At 42.8% G+C, this 19,492-nt stretch overlaps 2 protein-coding genes across 2 annotated transcripts; both read left to right on the forward strand.

Annotated features, from left to right (window-relative positions):
• The first annotated feature begins 975 nt into the window (after positions 1-975).
• Positions 976-9,276, forward strand: eif4ebp2 (eukaryotic translation initiation factor 4E binding protein 2). Its single transcript, XM_035400494.1, has 3 exons — positions 976-1,296; positions 2,929-3,105; positions 5,313-9,276. Exons 1-3 carry the CDS (start codon positions 1,164-1,166, stop codon positions 5,342-5,344), a joined length of 342 nt encoding a protein of 113 aa, XP_035256385.1. The 5' UTR covers positions 976-1,163; the 3' UTR covers positions 5,345-9,276.
• Positions 9,277-11,456: 2,180 nt separating this feature from the next.
• Positions 11,457-19,320, forward strand: csgalnact2 (chondroitin sulfate N-acetylgalactosaminyltransferase 2). Its single transcript, XM_035400459.1, has 8 exons — positions 11,457-11,590; positions 12,925-14,028; positions 14,842-15,058; positions 15,354-15,455; positions 16,447-16,625; positions 17,170-17,264; positions 17,379-17,460; positions 17,684-19,320. The coding sequence occupies exons 2-8, from the start codon at positions 13,383-13,385 to the stop codon at positions 17,974-17,976; spliced, it is 1,614 nt and encodes a 537-aa protein (XP_035256350.1). The 5' UTR covers positions 11,457-11,590; positions 12,925-13,382; the 3' UTR covers positions 17,977-19,320.
• The last annotated feature ends 172 nt before the right edge of the window (positions 19,321-19,492 follow it).

A 19,492-nucleotide genomic window follows, 5' to 3' on the forward strand; every position in this document is an offset into this window, starting at 1 on the left:
TTGCTGCCACCTACATGAGAATGGAAATAATGCTCTGAGTGTATAGCACAGGAACTATGGCGTGTATTGAAGAACTGGGGATGGTGAGAGATAAATCCACATAAGCTCTGTGGAAAAACCTCTGAAAATGTAAGAGACTGAATAAAACTGGCTCCAGTGTGTGTGTGTGTGTGTGTGTGTGTGTGTGTGTGTGTGTGTGGTGCTGTAGCATATGCTGTATTGTCTGCAGGAGGAAGTTAGAATATGGCCCGGTAAACCAATCAGCCCTTGACCCCCTTCAGAGATTGTTAAAAACTGCACTGCAGCCCTGGTCCAATGGTGCCCCAACCAGAGAGTGTCCACCAGCTTGTTCTGCACTTCTCGGACCAGCATACCAGGTGGTTCCAGAACAGCAAAATGATGCCACAACATAGAGGCAGTCAGGTTGTTTAGGACCAAAAGCCTTCTTCTGTAGGATAACTGGGGCAAGACCCAAGTCCACCAAGACACTCTGGCACTCATCTTCACAACTCCCTCACAGTTTTTTCTTTAGTAAATCTGTATTCCCAAGAAAAGCACCCAGACACTTTATACATGCCATATACCTCTTTAGTGCTCCTGGTATTTTTGGTAACCCTCTACCTTCCCACTGTCCTGATGCATACCCCTCACCCTTTAACCAATTCACTTTTGCTAAAGATGCTTGTTCAGAGAGGGTGGGGTGCATGTTAATTAGAACTGTATGTTGCAGTAGTTAGAGTACAGATCTAACAGTCATATTTATAACTGCTTTTATATGTATTTTAATTTCAGGGTCACTGGCTCTAATCAAAATCAAAACACTTCCCATAACAAACTTGAAACCCCCGCATTGCTAGGTGGCAGCAATGCGCAGTCGGACGTTAAACAGCAGTGGAAATATGACAGAAGAAAGAGCTCTGAACGGGAACGACCATAGACATATATACGGGAACGACATTTCACACGTGATGTCATTTCCTTTGTGGTTGTGTTGTGCGTCCTGTCTGGTGGAGGGAGGGGACCGTGCGGACGGCTGGGAGGACAAGCGGAGTGAGAAGAAAGCGTAGGGGGGCAGAAATAAGAAAGAGGGAAAAGGCTCGGGTTTCCATCTTTCCTCGGGATATACATTAGGTTGAATTTGATTGATAACTGCATCGAGAGAAATGTCGACCAGTCGTCAGTTCAGTGAAAGCCGGGCCATCCCGACCAGGACGGTGCTGATCAACGACACAACGCAGCTACCTCACGATTACTGTACCACACCTGGAGGCACTTTATTCTCAACTACTCCCGGAGGTAACAACGTCCTGAAGCAATTGGTCACATACGTTGTTTAATTTGTGCGTGGCAGCAACTTAGGTTGGGGCCTGTGCTAAACGCCACAAATAAAGTGTTCAAAACAAAAGCCATTCTTTGCACCGCCCCCGTGCATGTACGTAGTCGACTGTCATAGGTTCTGCTGCAGTGCAGTTTATTGAAATGACGTGATGGCTTCATCGCTACACTGTAACAATACAATTTCAAGTTCACAACGAATAACATTTAGTGATACCTCTAAATAGTCCTGCTTATGATCGTCATCGTATGAACGTGTGTAAAAAAGCATATTTTGATTGTGGCCCTCTTCTCGGTTGCAAGATGAACGTTGTTGGCTTGTTTTAAGCTATGGAAAACACTAAGGGTGTGCTTAACCGGAGTTTAAACCCCAGGTTTATATCACACCACCACTGAGCTACAGACAACTGGAACAAATATTTATATTTGCAGAGCTGTGGAACAGCACTTCCAGTTTTATTGCAGTTCCGTGGTGTGGTGATTAAACTCTCGATAAGCACCACGCTCTGAAAATAATATTGGTATTTTGCAATGTGGGCAGCGTGACATTGCATGGCCATCGTTGGAAGACTTTATACTGAAAATAAAATGGGTTTTGTTGATTTACATATTGTTCAAGAGTGAATACTTAGCCACATCCTTTTAAACCAATCCGTTTCCTAGCTAGTTATTCTGATGCACCGAGCGTTTCAAAATTTCATACGAGAATAAAAACAATATCACAGCCATAATAAACAAAGATATTTTATTGTATACCCGTGAAAATAATATAAATTGTGGATTTATAGTTTTGTAGTCGTAGTTGCAAGGTTTTTCGAGCTGCCATGCCGAGTTAGAAAGTTCATTTGAACTAGGGAGTGAATTATGACCCAAAATTCTATGAAAAATAGAATCTACGGACATGTATATTTCCGGGTAGGATGTATGTTCCAAATAAGGTAATTTCATGACTCAGTATTCCATTTTTAAGTGTGCACTATCCACAAGTCTTTAGCCGGTCGCTGTTTTGATTCTTTGCCGTAAAATTAGGCCTGTTGACGTTGTGGCGTTAACTAGTGCGATTAATTTGTAATGATTAACGCGTTCAACTTAAAAAAAAACAACAACAACAACAAAAAAAAGGCAATTAATCTCATTGGGCGGCATGGTGGTGCCCTGGTTCCAATTCCGGCAGGGACGTTTCTGTGTAGTGTTTGCGTGTTTTCCCCGTGTCCGCGTTCCTCTGGGTACTCTGGTTTCCTCCCACAGTCCCACAGGCAAGGGGGACACGCCCCTCAATTTTAGGAAAACATCAGATGGTCCCTCCCCCAATGTTATCATGTTTTATTGAGTGGTACTCTCAGTGTCCCACGCAAGAAATATCCTAAAGAAAATGTCCTGTTTGCCGCCCCCACCCCCACCCCCACCCCCCTCTCAAAAAAAGGAAGATCTACATAAGATCTACGTCTTTGTTCTTGTTGTTAAAAATCTGTCTGCGTCACACTCATGGGACCATTGCATTAAAGCTCACAGGAATACTGTTTCGCACACATGGGGGCCCATTGCATTAAAACTTGCAGGGATAAGTGCTGAAAAGGTGCGTTTCCCTCGCAGGCACCCGCATTATCTACGACCGCAAGTTCCTGCTGGACCGGCGCAACTCCCCCATCGCCCAGACTCCCCCCGCCCACCTGCCCGTCATCCCCGGGGTGACCAGCCAAAACATCATCATGGAGAACAGGAAGAACGAAGCCAACAAAATGAATAACCACGATGGCAAGCACGGTGGGGGTAAGTCCCTGAGCCCCTACCATGGCGTGGACACCCAAGCGGGTTCCCGCTCTCTTTGGCAATGGGGGGAGAAACCCGTATTAATGGTTGTCATTACTTGATGTCAGCGTTTAGTGGTGAGTGCACCTTTCGGATTAGCACGTCTGTCTCCTTATTACTGCTGTCGCTGATGCCTCAGGTAGTCTCTCTGCTTATCCTGTCCAGTGCGTTTGGCCGTTGCAGGGCGAATGGGATGGTGACCTAAGAGTTGGGACAGAACTGCTTAAATTTCTTCTTCCAGGACGCGCTGTGGTATTTGGCACAAAGTACCAGGTTCAAGGTTAAGGTTAAGGTTTAACTTCATGGTCTCCCAAGGGAGAAAATAGTCTTGGATCAGAGAGGTCCTGCTGCATAAAAAGAAAAAGAAGACATCTCAATGCTCATGCGCTCTTAAGTCCTGCACCTACTCCACAGAATGCAGGGGTTTAAGAGCTGCACACTGCAGGTGCTGCCCTGCTGTCAGTTACCTCCTGAACCTCCTCCTGTGCACCTGACCTCCTACCGAATTTCAGATTATGACTTCATAGGAATTTTAACAGCTTTAGATGGTCCCAAAGCATTCTTAAGGGCAGTTAATGCCTTAAGGGTAGTTAATGGGTAGAATGCTTTGATTGACTCTGAATCATTATCATCAGTCATTGTAGATGGTAAATTGTGCAGGGCATGCCGAGTAGGATATCCAGAAAGGTCCAGCTTTGACTTAGGAAAAGGAGATCACACAAGTTGTTCTGAGAGTGCGACAGGCTGTACCACATTCAGATTTTTGGAGTTTAGTGATGTTTCCCTTTTATTGGCGCTATAGCTGCCATATAGCTCGTAGCAGGACACTGTTGACCTGAATCAGTCTCATAACCTTTGGAACGTGCATGTCCAAACATTCTAATCTCTGTCAGCTGACAGCTTTCAGCTCTGTCAGTTTTTACTACCTGCATATTAACGGTATCAGGAAGTGAGGAACGGCCTGTTACGTATGTTAGATTAGATAATACTTTATAGAAAGCAGCTGGAAATACCAGTATACGACAGCAGGCAGTATGACAAACAAACAAGGAAATTTTATTTTCAGTAAGGCTGTTATTGCTTTACAGGCATTTTTAAATGTCAGACTGTTTCGAACCACACCCAGCCTTATATATTGTGTTTTGAAAGGGGCAGTGTGTGGTTGTTGTGCGTTAAAGGGACAGTGTACAGTATTAAAGGGACAGTGTGCGGTGGTTGTATGTTGAAAGGACAGTGTGCGGTAGTTGTATATTAAAGGGACAGTGTGTGGCAGGTTGGGCGGTGCCAGGGTCATTTCCTGATGCCCTCTTTGTGACACTGGCTTTGCAGCCGAACCCTGTTCCTGTGTGAGAGTTGCGTAGGGGTGTGTGGTTCTTCTCTATCAGTGCCTTAGTGGCCCTTGGAGACATCCAGGGTCTGAAAATTCAGTATTTCCTAAATAATCTGGAAATATAACATGCCTGATTTAGCCAGTTTATTGCCCGTAGAGCTGAGAGAAAGGCACACTTCTTTCCGTTCATGCACTGTAACATGTAAACAGGCCCTGTTAGTGCTGTCAGAGTGTGGGCTGAATTTGTACTCTTGCACCCCCCCCTGGTGGCCTGGCAGTGAAACTTTCTCTCTGTGGATGCCACGGTTAAAAACCCTCAGAAAGGAACACAGATTGAGCACAGAAACACAGTTTTCCCCACAGGGCTCACCAGAGCAGTCTGCAGCACAGGCAGCAAGCCAACAGTGCAGCTAACTCTGCAGTATCTGTGTGGTATAAGTGTTAGGGAACTGGGCCTGTGATGCAGATGCTGCAGGTTCAAATCTGAGCTGGGGCAGTACGTTTGTACCCTTGAGCAGGTTATTGTTTTCCAGCTGTATAAATGGATTGTGTGTAAAAAAAAATGTGAGCTGTGTTAGTCATTCTGGAAAAAAGTGCTAAATGTTGATAATAACTGGTTAAAGCTTATTCAAAGTTAATAGAGTTTAGAGAACAGAAAGCACAGATTACATAGAAACCATAATGAAATTGGGAAGCCATTGTTGCTTATGGCTTTGACCATTCAGTAATTTAACAGTGCCTGTTCACACTGACAGTGGTGGCGTTCTGTGTTGGGCCAAAGAGCAGGAGTCAGCGAGTTGCTTTTAAAAACATATTATTTTTGCTTGTTTCTTTCAAGGTGAGGACGCACAGTTCGAGATGGACATCTAGTGCAGAAGACGGACGACGGAGGTGTCTGATTGGCCCGGTACCTGAGTGACAGCGGCTTGGCTTATAGAATTCAGTAGCTCCTGCAGGCTCCTCCTCCTCTCGCTCTGTCTGTAGCAGCTGGGTTTATAGGTAACCATCCAATTAAAGGGACATGCTCAAGTAGGCCCACCACAGTGCTGAAAACCTCTGACTAAAACCTGGCCATAACATCTCATTTGATTTCCTCTGTCAGTTACTGTATCCCCCCCAATGACAAATTTTGCCTAATTGCAACAGAATCATTTGGGAAAATTATGGCAGTTGAAAGTAAAAATTGTTAGTAATTGGGATTGAAGCAAGAGTTAAAGAGATTATTAGAGTATTTCTGATTGTCAGGTAGTGCTTATTGTAAAATCTTGGCCCGGGAGCTGAACTGCTGTTGAACAAAACTGATATCCCCTCCTTGCAAGCCCAAGGAGTTTGTGATTTGGAAGCTAGTTCATTCTTCATTTTGTCGGTTGTGACTGAAACCTGTCGCTTGTTTGGCTGTTTTTGAATCTCAGTGTTGTGTTTAGCACACATGCTTTTTTACTTGAATTGTCTAGTTCGCTTGTCCAAGTTTAAGCTTTCTGGTAGCACAGATAATCCGATTGACTTTTGCGGTTTAAGAATAAGATTAACCATGAAACTCTTGGGAAATTTGTTTTTTTCTGCTTATAGACCACAAGGTGTTAGGCAGTGTTAATGGGGGTAAACCCTGTTTCATGAACCTACTTTTATTTTGGCAATGGAACAAGGAATGCCATTGTAATTCCAAGCCTATGAGTTCTCAGTCACAAACTAGATGCAGTGTTTTGTTTGTTTTTGAAAAGTAAAAGATCACACTTACTTTAGTGCACTTTGTTGTTCTGTTGGCCTGTTGTCTTGGTGGCATTACTGGTGGCAGTTTGCTATGGAGAGACCCAAGCATCAGTAATGGTTTCGAAGCACGACATGGGAATAGCCAGCTGCAAAAAGAAAATGCATCTGTGTATGAGGAAAAAGCCCAAACTAAAGTTTAGAGTTATGGACCAATGTCACTGTTCATTACAGATTAAACATTTTATGTCCAGTGAATAATTCTGACATTTAGGAAAGTGTAATTTACGGACATATTACATGGACTAATACTGAAATATTTTCCCTTAAATATTTTAAATATGAATAATTACCATTTTCCCCACTCCAATATTTGCCAGTTAAAGAGGTTTTACATGTTGTTGAGAGATGCATGACAACACCTCACGCAGGGAGAACTGATCACTATGATGTGTCATTTGTATTTTGAAGAACATGGTTTGGCGCTAAAGAATGTGATGAACTGTTTGACTTGACTTGCAAATGAAAGAAATAAGCCTAAGACCTGGTCTGAAAATGCACTTCCAGGGACACGTAGAGCAACTAACGGTTTTGGGAACCATTATTATTGTTGATTTACACGCTGAGTCGCTGCTGCTTTTCCACAATTTTTAAAAAATTAATTAGTGGGTAGGGAAGCACTGAAACGTCAGGTTGCTCATTCATATTGGGATTTGACTTGTTTTAGAAGAATACGACATACGACAACAAATAATGTCAATGTCGACCAATATTCATTTAAAATAAGGCCATTACAAATTGAAAAAAGAAAACAATTGGCTTAATATCCAGCCTGATTACCAGTTATTTTTGTTTAAAAGAAAAATTATTGAAAACTTGAATTTTTTTTCCATATCTCTTTCTATGCATTTTATTGTTTTTGTATTTTGACTTTCAGCATTTATTTTCTCAAGCATTGAGACCAAAAGACATTAACAAAAAGAACATTTAAAAATTCATGAAAATACTGGCAGCATGTATGAGCAGAAAATTTGTGAAACTCTGAACACTTGCATGAAAGCTTGTGTCTTATATTTGGCACCCAAGATCCCACTATGTAAAAATGTGTCTCTGACATATGTTGTCAATTTTCATATTTTGAATATATAATTTAATCATAATCTACTTTATTTCATGGACAAAAACCTAAATAAGTTTTATTTGCATTTATGTACCAAAGTTGTAAGTGAAAAGAAATTACCCCACATTTTAACAATTTAAGAAGTACTTCTGTTTAAATGCTTTTCTCGATAAATGCATAAGAAAAATCAACATAATCATTTAATGTAAGTCTTCCAATCATGAGCCAGTTTGAGCTTGTAATGTATGAGTTCAGAGCTTTTTATTGAGTAACCTTGTCTCCAGAGATGTATGGCCTTCATCAGAGACAATAACATGCTCTAAGAAAACTTCCCCAAATAACTTAGTTACACTTTTGATTTGATTAATGACTAATCTTCTTTTTGAAAAATACTTGGGTCCTAACCTTCTGCTCTTTTTCCTTTGAGGTAAATAAGTCCTACTTATAGCATTGATAGTGGCTAGCCACAATGGTCACATGGGTACAAGTAACAGTTGAAGATTAAAACGCATTTTTACAAAACCACCATACTTCTGCAGAGAAGTTGTGGCAATAGTTCTGAACAACTTTTTTTTTTTTTTTTACTTCATGCTTCTGCGTACCCAGTAATCTGTTGTGCTAAAAGTAGACAATGTGAAAAAAACACTGAAGACCTTTAAAGTTCTCCTGGCTGTGAGTAGCATGTACAGATGGCATCTTCATAAAAATGTGTCTTACTCTTGAGGTAGTGCTGTGCTTCCCCCCCCCCCCCCCTTCATTAGTGACAGTTAGAAACACGTTAACGTACAATTTAGGGGCACATTCAACCATATTTAGGAGCAATATTGAAGCATGTACTGGAACGACGACTGCGCATTCTAGATCTGGAACATTAAAAACACATTTTTTGGCAAGGATACCCCCTCAGATAGAGTCTAGAGCGTTTAAGTACAGATGCCCTACATCAGGGGAGTCCAGTCTTACCTGAAATGAGCCAGTGTGGGCGCAGGTTTTTGCTTTAACCCAGCACTAACACCCCCGATTCTACTCATCAAGGTCTTTATTGAAGACCACGATTAGTTGAATCAGGTGTCTTGGTGTTGGGCTAAAAGAAAAACCTGCACCCACACCGGCCCTTTTGGGATAAGACTGGACGCCCCTGTTGTACATGCTACCGAACATGAGCGTCAGAGAAAGATGGAAAAGAAAGGGTCTCAGAGCTTTTCCCCCTGAAATGCCCCCATGTGAAAGCTTCATTAGGCCTTACTTTAGTTCACCCTCTTCACAAGCCGGTCAGTGCCCATGCCTTCTTCTCAACGGCCACAACTGGCACACATGCAGTTTCTCACCACCGTTAACCACAATAGCAAGTCCTTCATCTTCTTCAGTTGTTTTTTCTTTTGTTGGGTCTGAGATTGACCTTGGACCTTAGAGTGTTAATCATAAGAGTGAATTGTTATATTGGAAAAAAAATTCATTGTAATTATTTTCTGCTACTGAAACCAGTTCTCAGTTTGAAAATGTATGGTTGTAATCATTGTTAGTACTTGGGTGCAACTGCTCATTTGATTGGTAACTGCTATTATAAAGGTTGTCTGCCACAGTTACCCACTTCTTTTTTTTTCCCTGTTATCACTTGAGGTTAACAAGCACCTTATTGATAAAGCTACAGTATGTATTTGATGCCGAAATTTCCTCTTTGACATATTATCCCTTTCAAATGGAATCGTTTTAGGATTTTTATATTTTCCTAAGCACACTTCCACTGTTGCTATGGAAACCTGCCAGCCTGTTTGGCCAGACCTTTTCTTCACGCTGGGTTAATGAAATTATTGGAAACATAACTCCCATCTGATTTAATTTTTAATTTTTATTTTGTTCTGATAAAAAGCCTTGTAACTGAACGGTGTATGCCAAGAGAATGCCGATGCCAGCGCACACTGTTACAACAAGATCAGTGAAATTCCTTAATAAAAAAAAAAGGATGTTACAACTATTTGCTTGCAAGTGGTCTATCTGATTTCATTTCCCTCTTTTTTTAAAGCACAAAGCACAAAGTCTGTTCAGGTTATGAGCGTATCTTCATTGAGGTTGTGACCCACTCTGCCCTCCCCTCCTCCTTTTCCCCCTCCCCCAGGGAAAACACCAAGTGGGACCACTAAGCAGATGAACAGTAAGGAGAGAGGAGAGGGCGGGAGATTCATAGTACTGCCTTCCACTCACTCACTCTGCCCAGTTTGCCTCTGGTGTTTCTTTCTGAGAAGAGGCATGGTGCATTATAGCTGCTTAATTTAAGTTCAAATCATTTCAGCATAATTTAGCATAAGATTTAAGTACAATTGGACGCATGTCAAAATTTTAATAAACTTAAACTGCATAATATTTAAATAGCATTAATTTTAATGGAACAAATTTAATATTTATGCCACTATCCTCCTTTTTCCACTATGTCACACGCCAGAGTGACGCTCCTGGGAGTGAGATGCGGAAGTTCCTGTAGCTTTTCACTCTAACCCTAACAAAGCAGGCCTCATTCAACAGCTAGAGATCTTGTTGATCTGCTACTCAGTAGAGTCAGGTGTGCCAAATTAGGATTGGAATTAAAATCTACAAGGATGGTAGATCTCCAGGAACAGGGTTGATTACCAATGCGTTATGCAGTATATCAAGGGTATGAAACCCTGGTCCTGAAGTGCCAGAGAGATTTTGTTTTTAACTCCATCCAAACTTATAACTGCATAATTGCATTATCAGGCTTAATGAACTTCAAATGACTTCATGCTGGAGGTATTCCGCTGTTACCATTCAGGCTCTGCTGTTCTTATCGGGCTCTGCTGTAGGTAGTTTATCAAACTTGTGTGATGAAGCTTAGATGGAATGAATGCCAGAAACAGCACTGGCACTCCAGGAACAGGGTTGACTACCCCTGCGAAATATGCATGGACAGGTAGGTATGTACCAGAACAGGACTGCCCAACCCTGTTCCTGGAGATCCACCATTCTGTAAGTTTTCATTTCAACCCTAATTTGGTACACCTGACTCTACTGAGTAGCAGCTCAAGATCTCTAGCTGTTGAATGAGGTGAGGTTTGTTTGGGTTGGAGTGAAAACCAACAGGACTGTAGTAGATCTCCAGGAGGAACAGGGTAGGACAGCCCTGTCCTACAATTAGATCCTTTTTTTGGCTGCGTACCCCTGCTTAAGAGCAGCTGGAGCCGTCCTCTGGAGACGACCACATCAGGTCTCTCATGGGTTCTCAGAATTGAAGGCGGAGGCAGGGTGTGGTTGGAGTGTGGTTGCATTGCATTGCATTCAATTTCATTCATTTTGCAGAAGCTAATCCAGAAACACTGAAAATGAAAGAATATAAGTAAATCCACCAGAGTCATGTTAGCAACTGTGCCAGATCTGGCTAACAACATTCAAAGGTCAGTGAGTGCAAGTGTATATCAATAAAGCACTAAATTAAGTTAACATGCTATTCTAGAATCATAATAAAAATCATAGATTTATACAGCTAACGTCCATATAAAACCATAAAGTAGGGTTCTCAATCTAAAATCCTGGCGGGCCGCTGTGTCTGCTGGTTTTTACGTGATCTTGCACTTAAACACTTTATTTGAGATAATGATTGGCTAAAGAGTCTGCACATCTTGTATCCACGGCCTAAATTGGCTGCCAAGTTAAAGGAAATGACAAAAAACTGCAGAGACTGTGGCCCCTCCAGGACTGGAGTTTGATACCACTGCTTTAAAGCATGCTGTAATTACATGAGGATTGGGGATAGACAGCCAAGATGCCGACTGAAAACTTGGGTATTCAGTCTTGCATCAGAAAATGACAGTGATTCTGCTGTTCCCACCATACTGTGGGATCAGTAGTGATCACATGCTTCGAGTATGGTTAGGGTGTATGCAGAGTGTGGACAGATTGATTAGAGGGCAGAGTGTAGATTTAAAGTGAGTACAACGCATGCGGGTGCATATGAGCCAAATATTGACAAGAACATTTCTAATTGCATGTATTTGGAAATGTTAAGTATTAAGAATATCCCCCGAATGTAAAAAATAGTGGCTGTTGAAATTTGAACCTGACAACACTGCTCCACCAGATAAAAACCTCTGTGGCTCCATGCTGCATTAGAATCGCTAAGTGGCGCTATTCACCTTTTTCACGTTACGTTTACATCCGCAAGTGAATCCGCCGAAGAAGAACGGTCCGTTATAATTCGGCCCAAGCGTCCAGCGGTTTCCGTATGTGGTATTTACACAGAATGAGGAACTCGAAGAGATGTCATCATCTTCATTCTGGTAAGCGTTCGTAAGAATGTATTTAAAAATGAATGCATATGCATTGTTTATTTTTAAAAGATCATATGCTATTGCATTCAGTGCGTTAAAGTTTTCATTTTGAGTCAAGCAATGTAACAATTTAACAAGGCTGATAGCGTTTTGTTGGAATTGCCCTATTGGTTTAGCTCCGTTGTTGGCTAGCTGGCTACCCACACTTTTGTTTGAAAAGTTACAGATGCTCTCCATTACAAATATTTTAACAGGTTAAATTACTAGCTCGCTAACTAAATTACTTTTAAGTTGGTTGGCTATCTACTTCACTCAGCATGTGCAAGTGACGGAGGCTAGCTTGTTTCTGGCATTTGGCTGGAATAAACCGTTTTCTTATTGTGCTAGTGGTGGGCAGATTGCTAGGCTATCTGGTTTGCTCAGTCAGTGGATAACCAATAGCGTAGAGCCAGCGACAACGTGGAACAATCCAGCCATTAAAGTCTTGATATGATAGCCAAGAGCTGCTGACTTTCCCTAAACACAAGGCATCATCGTGAGATGCTCAGACACCTAGGCTAATAGCTGGCGTATTTGCTTGTAGCATGAATATTGCACTGCGCAGTTCTTTTAGAACGAATATTTCCAGGGGGTCGTGAGATGAGATCGAGTAATCTTAGTTGGTTTAGTTGACCGGAATTTTCCCGTATAACCTACTACCCAACTGGTGACGGATCAGCTTCCAAAGATGAACTTCTATCAGTGAGAAGTGTCATTAAGGTCTGTGGCTGACCAAACGCTTGCAGTAACAAAACATCGAGAATGGATCAATGTCGGTAAATTTGAAAGCAACACCAGAACACATCCGGATTTCTTTTTTTTATTATTGTAATCTAACATTTTATTGTTACTTGCATTACTGCAGCGTCAACCCTGTTTTTTTTGTAGTAGGAAACTCTGACTATCATGGATATCTTGCTGGCTAGCTGGTCCTTATTTATTGGTATATTTTACATACTTTATGATAATGAAGTAATGTCCCGTGTTTAACCCACATTTTTACTGTAGCTTTGTTTAATTTAAGTGGCCATTGACTGTCATTATTTTCAGTACATAGACTTCTGTGCTGCAACCAATTTGGAAGAAAATATCTGTCCCCTACATTCACGTCTTTTAGTTAGACAGCTATGTAGTGTCAGCACAGCAAACTATATAGGCTAGGTTTGTTTGTTTTGAAAACCTAAAATACAATTTGAAAATCAATTATCTTCATGAGACACAGTAAGTTGATCACCAATACAAATGTGGCATCTGTTGGTTTAGATTACGATTCTCAGGATTTAAATGTGTGCTTATTTTTTCAGGTTTAATGATCACATAATGGACAGCAATGATGTCCGAGCATTAGTCTAAATGCTGCAGAGGGATAGCTACAGAACCAAGCAATTCAGCAAGGAATCTCCCAAGGAATTTAACATATTTGCCGTGAAGCAGTCACTTTTACTTCTTTAATTAAAGGGACATTTCAGAAAAGACTGATATTGATCAATGAATGAAATTCAAAGAGTGTGATTCCAAAAAAAACAGTCTTGTTTGAAATTGTGTGGACATGTTAATTTATAAAGTTGGTTTTTGCACGGATTTCACATGACCCAACTGACTGGATAACCTTGGCACAATCTCTCTTCCTACCTGCGTGTGATTTCATGTGGGTAATGCTTGGTGTGAGAGGTCTCTCTGCTTTGGACCTTCACTGAGCGATGCAGGGTGGCGCGTGCTGATTGGGCGCCAGGGCTGGGGTGGGCTCGGTCGCCTGGTCGCGATGGCCAGACGGGGGTGGCCGCTCCAGGGCCGGCTGCGCTGGCTCTTCCTGGGGACCTTCCTGCTGCTGGTCTTCCTGCTTTTCGCCTACCTGCTGGAGTGCACCCCTCCGGCTGACTCGGGCCTGGCCCTCACGGGGCTGGGGAGCGAGCCGTACGGCAAGGACTACTACCAGGCCGTCCTGCAGGAGCAGGAGGAGCGACACCTGAACCGAGCCGCCAGCCTGAAGCGGCAGATCGCCCAGCTCAAGCAGGAGCTCCAGGACATGAGCGAGAAGCTGAAGGCCCTGCAGGAGAAGCGGGACCTGGAGGCCCGCCCGGACGGCCGGGACCCCGACCCCGGCGACCTGCTGGAGTACCTGCACGCGCAGATCGACAAGGCCGAGGTGAACGCCGGGGCGCGGCTGCCCAGCGAGTACGCCCTGGTGCCCTTCGAGAGCTTCACCAGCACCAAGGTGTACCAGCTGGAGATGGGCCTGACCCGGCACCCGGAGGAGAAGCCCGTGCGGAAGGACCGCCGGGACGAGCTGACCGAGGCCGTCGAGGCCGGGCTGGACGTCATCAACAACCCCGCCGAGGGCGAGGGCCAGGACGAGGACGGCATGACCGTGCAGAAGCCCGTCTACACAGAGGGAGACTTCATCGAAGGTAGGAGCGGGACTAGCTTTCCGCGATGTGCACCACACTGCTACATTACTGGGTACTGTCATATTCTGCCATTTTGTTTTACCGCAATATTCTACTTTTTTTTTTTTTCACGGAGCTAAATTCTTTATGCCTGTGTGTGTGTATATTCGGTCTCAATCCTACCAGTGAGCCAATTGATTTGTGCATATATAGTCAGCCTCAGTCCTAATATTGAGCTAATTGATTGGTGCATGTTCAGTCACAGCCTTAATATTGAGCTAATCGATTGGTGCATATTTAGTCTCTGCCCTAACGTTGTGCACATCGATTGGTTCCCAAGTGAATTTCTACTGCTGGAGGCAGCAGCTAGAATGGAAAGGGCTCTATTCTATAGCTGTTGTTAAAAGTTTTTGAGACAATTGGTTGTTTTTAATATTAAAATAAAAATGAGAGAAATATTGTAAGACGTAATGTTTTGACCTAATATTGATAACTGAATACAGTTATTGGAAAATACATGATGAACTAAAGGGTTAATTTTTGATGTAGTACAAAAGGCAAATGCTATTTCACGTTACTGTATTTGTATGCAAGTACGGCAGTATAAATATGGGCTATGAAAACTGGGCTGGACTCCCAGACTCCGCTCCCAGACCCAGACATTGCTACATTACCCCAGCAACTCAAACCAGTGGCAGAACGGCTCAGTTTTATACCATTACACCAATCGAATTACTGTGAGCACACGCACTCAAAAGTGTCTTTAATCTATTTGCAAGTCGACATTGTGCTTTTTGCGATGCTTCTGGCTCACGTGAGGCGCGTCGTCCCCAGGACTTTACAGGACAGAGCGGGACAAAGGCACTCTGTACGAGCTGTTTTTCGGGAAGGAGGGCTCCACGGACTTCCAGCGCGTCACCCTCTTCCGGCCCTTCGGCCCGCTGATGAAAGTGGCCAGCACCTCGGTGGACACGGCCGCCACCATCATTAACATCATCGTGCCCCTCTCCGGAAGAACGGAGACCTTCCAGCAGTTTCTCGTCAACTTTAGGTGAGAGACTTCAGTTGGCCTTTCCTGCTGTATTTATCTCTGTAGTAGAATACTGCGTATACTGTTTAATAGGATAAATAAAATGTAAAAACAATGGGCGGAATTGCTTCTATTTTATAAATCTAATTTTATTAGCATATTTCTGGTAGTGCTATTTACTTGAAAAGTTTACAGTGGTTGCCTTTATGTGGTATATACACTTTGCCATGGAGTGTGTGTACATGTGCAAGTGTGTGCCCAACTGTGAGTGCGTACTGTGTAAATGAACTGAATTCTCGTTTTTCTTGGCTTTCAGGGATGTGTGCATAGACCAGGACAGACTGGTGCATCTCACTGTGGTCTACTTTGGCAAGGAAGGCTTGGCGGAGGTTAAGTCTTCACTGGAGAAAATGTTCATGTCAGTATTTTACTCTGATGTTTCTCTGAACATTATTTAGAAAATCATTTGCTTAGTATACTTGTGGTCACACAGTACTGTATTGTACAATTGTTCTGATTTTGGATTTATTAGCAATCAGCAGTTCATCCAAAAAAGCTTTTATTTTATGTTTCTTTATTGTTGAGATGGCAACAGGAAGTGAAGTTTGTCTTTCTCTAAAAAATCTATAGTATTTGTTTATATCCACATTTGGTTTCAACAAAATGGACAGCAATTCTTATTAATTTATTTTTGTTAGCCCACTCATGCTTAACAACAATTGGCAAAGCTTGCTTAATGATAGCCTGGTCTGGCTCATTCATTCATTCATTTTTTAAATTTATTTTGCTTGCAAGTGGGCATGAGTGGCAACTGAAGATATTTGTGGCAGGATTTCAAGACCGAACCTAGTCATCATTGCCCCCATGTCTATGCTGGTTTGTCTCGTGTCAACGTGAAGGCTACACGTGCTATTTTTAAAAGTGTCAATGAGGGGGGGAAAACTGGCCTGCATGTTAAGCGTCTGATTCACAACTGACAGCAGTTGTATGGACCTCTAAACCATGTAAATCTTCCCATCATGCCTCTGTTCTGGTTTCAGCCATATCAGTCCCTAGTGATTTAAACATCCACTTTGATTCACATCGCTGATCATTTGGCACAGCTTTCTCTCCCTGTCTGTTTTGGTCTTTACAGGCTGTAGTACACATGAACATGACCCATGTATGACCACTTAAGAGGTTTATTATTTATGAAGATGCATATTTAAGTTTTTGCTCTTGGTTAAAACCTTTTTTTTTACCTTTCCAAACTTAATTTTTCCATGTACATATGTGTAACTAGTAAATATATAAATGTAAATATTTTATATTTGATGCCTTTTTCAGGATAAAAACTTCGGTCTATGTAACCAGCTGAAGATACTTGTGCTTTTCAAGTGAGAACTTTTTTTGTGTGTAAAACTTCCCAGTAAGGAGAGTTTCTCCAACTACACCCTGATCCCGGTGAATGAGGAGTTTTCCCGGGGGAGGGGCCTGGATATCGGGGCGCATGCCTGGAAGAAGGGGGACGTGCTCATGTTCTTCTGCGACGTTGACATCTACTTCACACCCGAGTTTCTCAACACCTGCCGCCTGAACACGGCTCCCAGTAGGTATCCGGTGCTACGGATATAAGCCCAGTGTGACTCTGTCACAGAACTCCTGGGTGATCTTTAGCGATCCAAACGCTGCTTCACTTCACCCTGCAGTAAAGCAGTTAAGCTGCGCAGTCACTGCACAGTCTGAGCCATAATGTTTCATGCGCTGCTGACCCATGGGGGGGTTACCTGTCCTTGCCCAGGGTGGATTTTTACCTGGGGGTCCTTGTAACGAGTGTAACCAGAGGTCAGAGATAAGAGTCAGCAGGTGAATGTCCGCTACAGAATGTCAGTCACCCCCTGGAGATACAATGATTAGTTCCCCTGGCCTGGGACCACTGGTCTTCAGCACAACAGGCCAATCGTATCTCAGTTTGAGCCAGCTGACCAATGAAAGTTGTTAATGTTTTGTGGTGGTTAGATTTCATCAGGGCAAAATAAAATGAGGTCATGGTAGTTTTGAATGTGAAATGTTAATCATAGTTCGGGTTTTTGCAGTTTGAAATGAACTTCAGCGGCCTTTGCAAGTAATGTTCCTTTTCTTTTTTAATACAGATAAGAGGGTGTTTTACCCTGTAGTGTTTAGTCTGTATAATCCGGCCATCGTTTATGGAAACTTGGAACTCGCTCCTCCCATTGAGCAACAACTGGTGAGTTCAAGTATAATTATTTAACATCATGTAATTTATAGTTGAGTATTAATACATATTATATTCTGCCTATAAACGACATTGGAAAATGAAATGGTTTGTTCTGATTTGTAGATTCACAAAAAAGATGCTGGTTTCTGGAGAGATTTTGGCTTTGGAATGACATGCCAATATCGCTCTGACTTTCTCAACATTGGTAAGTTTTGCCCAAATTTTTTTTGAGATATTGTGTTGAATAAATCTGTGAACCAGGTACAGAGAGAATGATGAAAAGAACGGACAGGTACACTACAGAGTAAATCTGTGGGGGATTTACTGAGCAAGGGATTGTGGGAAGCACCATGCGAGTCCCACGAGGATCAGTGTTAGGACCTCTGTTTTATCTAATATTTGTATTCCCCCCCCCCCCCCCTTGGCAGGAGGCTTTGACCTGGAAGTGAAAGGCTGGGGTGTGGAGGACGTTCACCTGTACAGGAAGTACCTTCGGAGCGACCTGATCGTGATCCGCACGCCCGTGTCGGGCCTGTTCCACCTGTGGCACGAGAAGCAGTGCGCGGACGAGCTGACGCCGGAGCAGTACCGCATGTGCATCCAGTCCAAGGCCATGAACGAGGCCTCGCATTCGCACCTGGGCATGCTCGTGTTCCGCCACGAGATCGAGAGCCACCTCCGCAAGCAGGCCTACAAGACCAAGAGCAAGGCTGAGGACTGAGGACTGAAGACTGAAGCCTGGAAATGTACAGATTAAACCCCCGAGGACTCTAACCCTTCATAGAGCAGCATATAAAGCATGGATTCAGTCATACTCTGTAGACCTGGGCAGTTTTTAAATGCGACCTGCTCAAACATTGGGAAACATGGAGTTCCAAAGGCGAGGACTTTCTTTGGGTCTATATGTGGTGCGAAGCTTGGAGCTTTGCGCTCGCAGTTAAACGCACGTGAACATTGATGGCGCAAATAACAATTGGTGGCTTAAACCTGCAAGCTGGTGTCGACTGCAGCAGCCAGGAGTTTCAATGACGTGTGCAGGACTTCCTAGTGAAGAACAGTTGTTCCTTTGTACCGGTGTATACTATTGGATTTGCACTATATTTCGTAAGACTGTGCTGTGTTTCTATCTGTTACCATGGACTAAGCCACGCCCACCTTCCTAATTATCTGTGCGCGCTCTGGCATTCCGCGTAGTTTTGAGCACCATAAATGCTGCCACCTACATGTTATAATGAGATCCCAGTGACTTGTGAAGATCAAAGTTCCTCCCTTAGCAATCATTGGTGCCTCTTGAGCTGAGACTAGATTGAGCCGTCAGTATTTTCTTTCTTTTTTTAAATATAAAAAATGTATGTTAAAAAAGTGTACACACTTTATCAATAACAGAACAAGGACTAGCGAATGTCTTTTAAAATCTGTCTAAAAGGTTTTGTCCAGAAAAGACCAATCGCCAACAAATTGTTCTTTTGAGATATGAATTTACTTGACTAATACTGGCTAATATTTAGTTGTTCTATGTTCAGTGGAATTGTTTCTTGAATGTAGATTCCTAAAAGAGAGCTTTGTATTCGAGTCCATTCAGGGTTCTGCACGGTATCATTCATTGTGACAGTCTCAATGCTGTATGTTTTTTTTTTTTTTTTTTTAACGGACTAAGTATTATGTAAATGGTGTTCCCACAGCACAGGTTACAGTGATGTGGGTAGTTTGTCGCAGTGCTGTTTTACCGTGTCGGTCGCTTCGAAAAAATGCTCAAGAAGAAACATTTCAAATGGGCGTCTGTGCCGGAAGCCAAACCGACGTGACAGCTCTCTTCTGTGAACTGCCTCATTAGAGAAAGCCTCCTTCTGCCTTTTGAACCTTTTTGAGGGTGTTTGTCTCAGTTCTTTATTGCTCGTGAAGGGTATTTCTGTCCCCAAGTGCTGCGTTTTGTTTCCTGTGCCAATTTCATGTATTCTTTTTTGGATTAGATTAGCTTCAGACCATAAACTCCAAGAAGGTAAGCTGGACTTGCTGTTACAGAAAAACCTTTTGCTGCCATTAAAGTACAGAGGGGGTTTCCATTTTTCTTCTCCAAGCAAGTCATTAATTTTGGTCCCAACTAGTCCCAACTTTGCCATGTCTAAATCTTACAGAAGTATTAGATAGGTAGCCACCTGTCTTTGTAGTTCACAACCAACATTAGCTTGATGTCATGTGCTCCTGGGTACTGTTGCAGTTGCACAGTCTCCCTCTCA

The sequence above is a fragment of the Anguilla anguilla genome, chromosome 18 (genome assembly GCF_013347855.1).
Source record: "Anguilla anguilla isolate fAngAng1 chromosome 18, fAngAng1.pri, whole genome shotgun sequence".
Classification (NCBI taxonomy): Eukaryota; Metazoa; Chordata; class Actinopteri; order Anguilliformes; family Anguillidae; genus Anguilla; species Anguilla anguilla.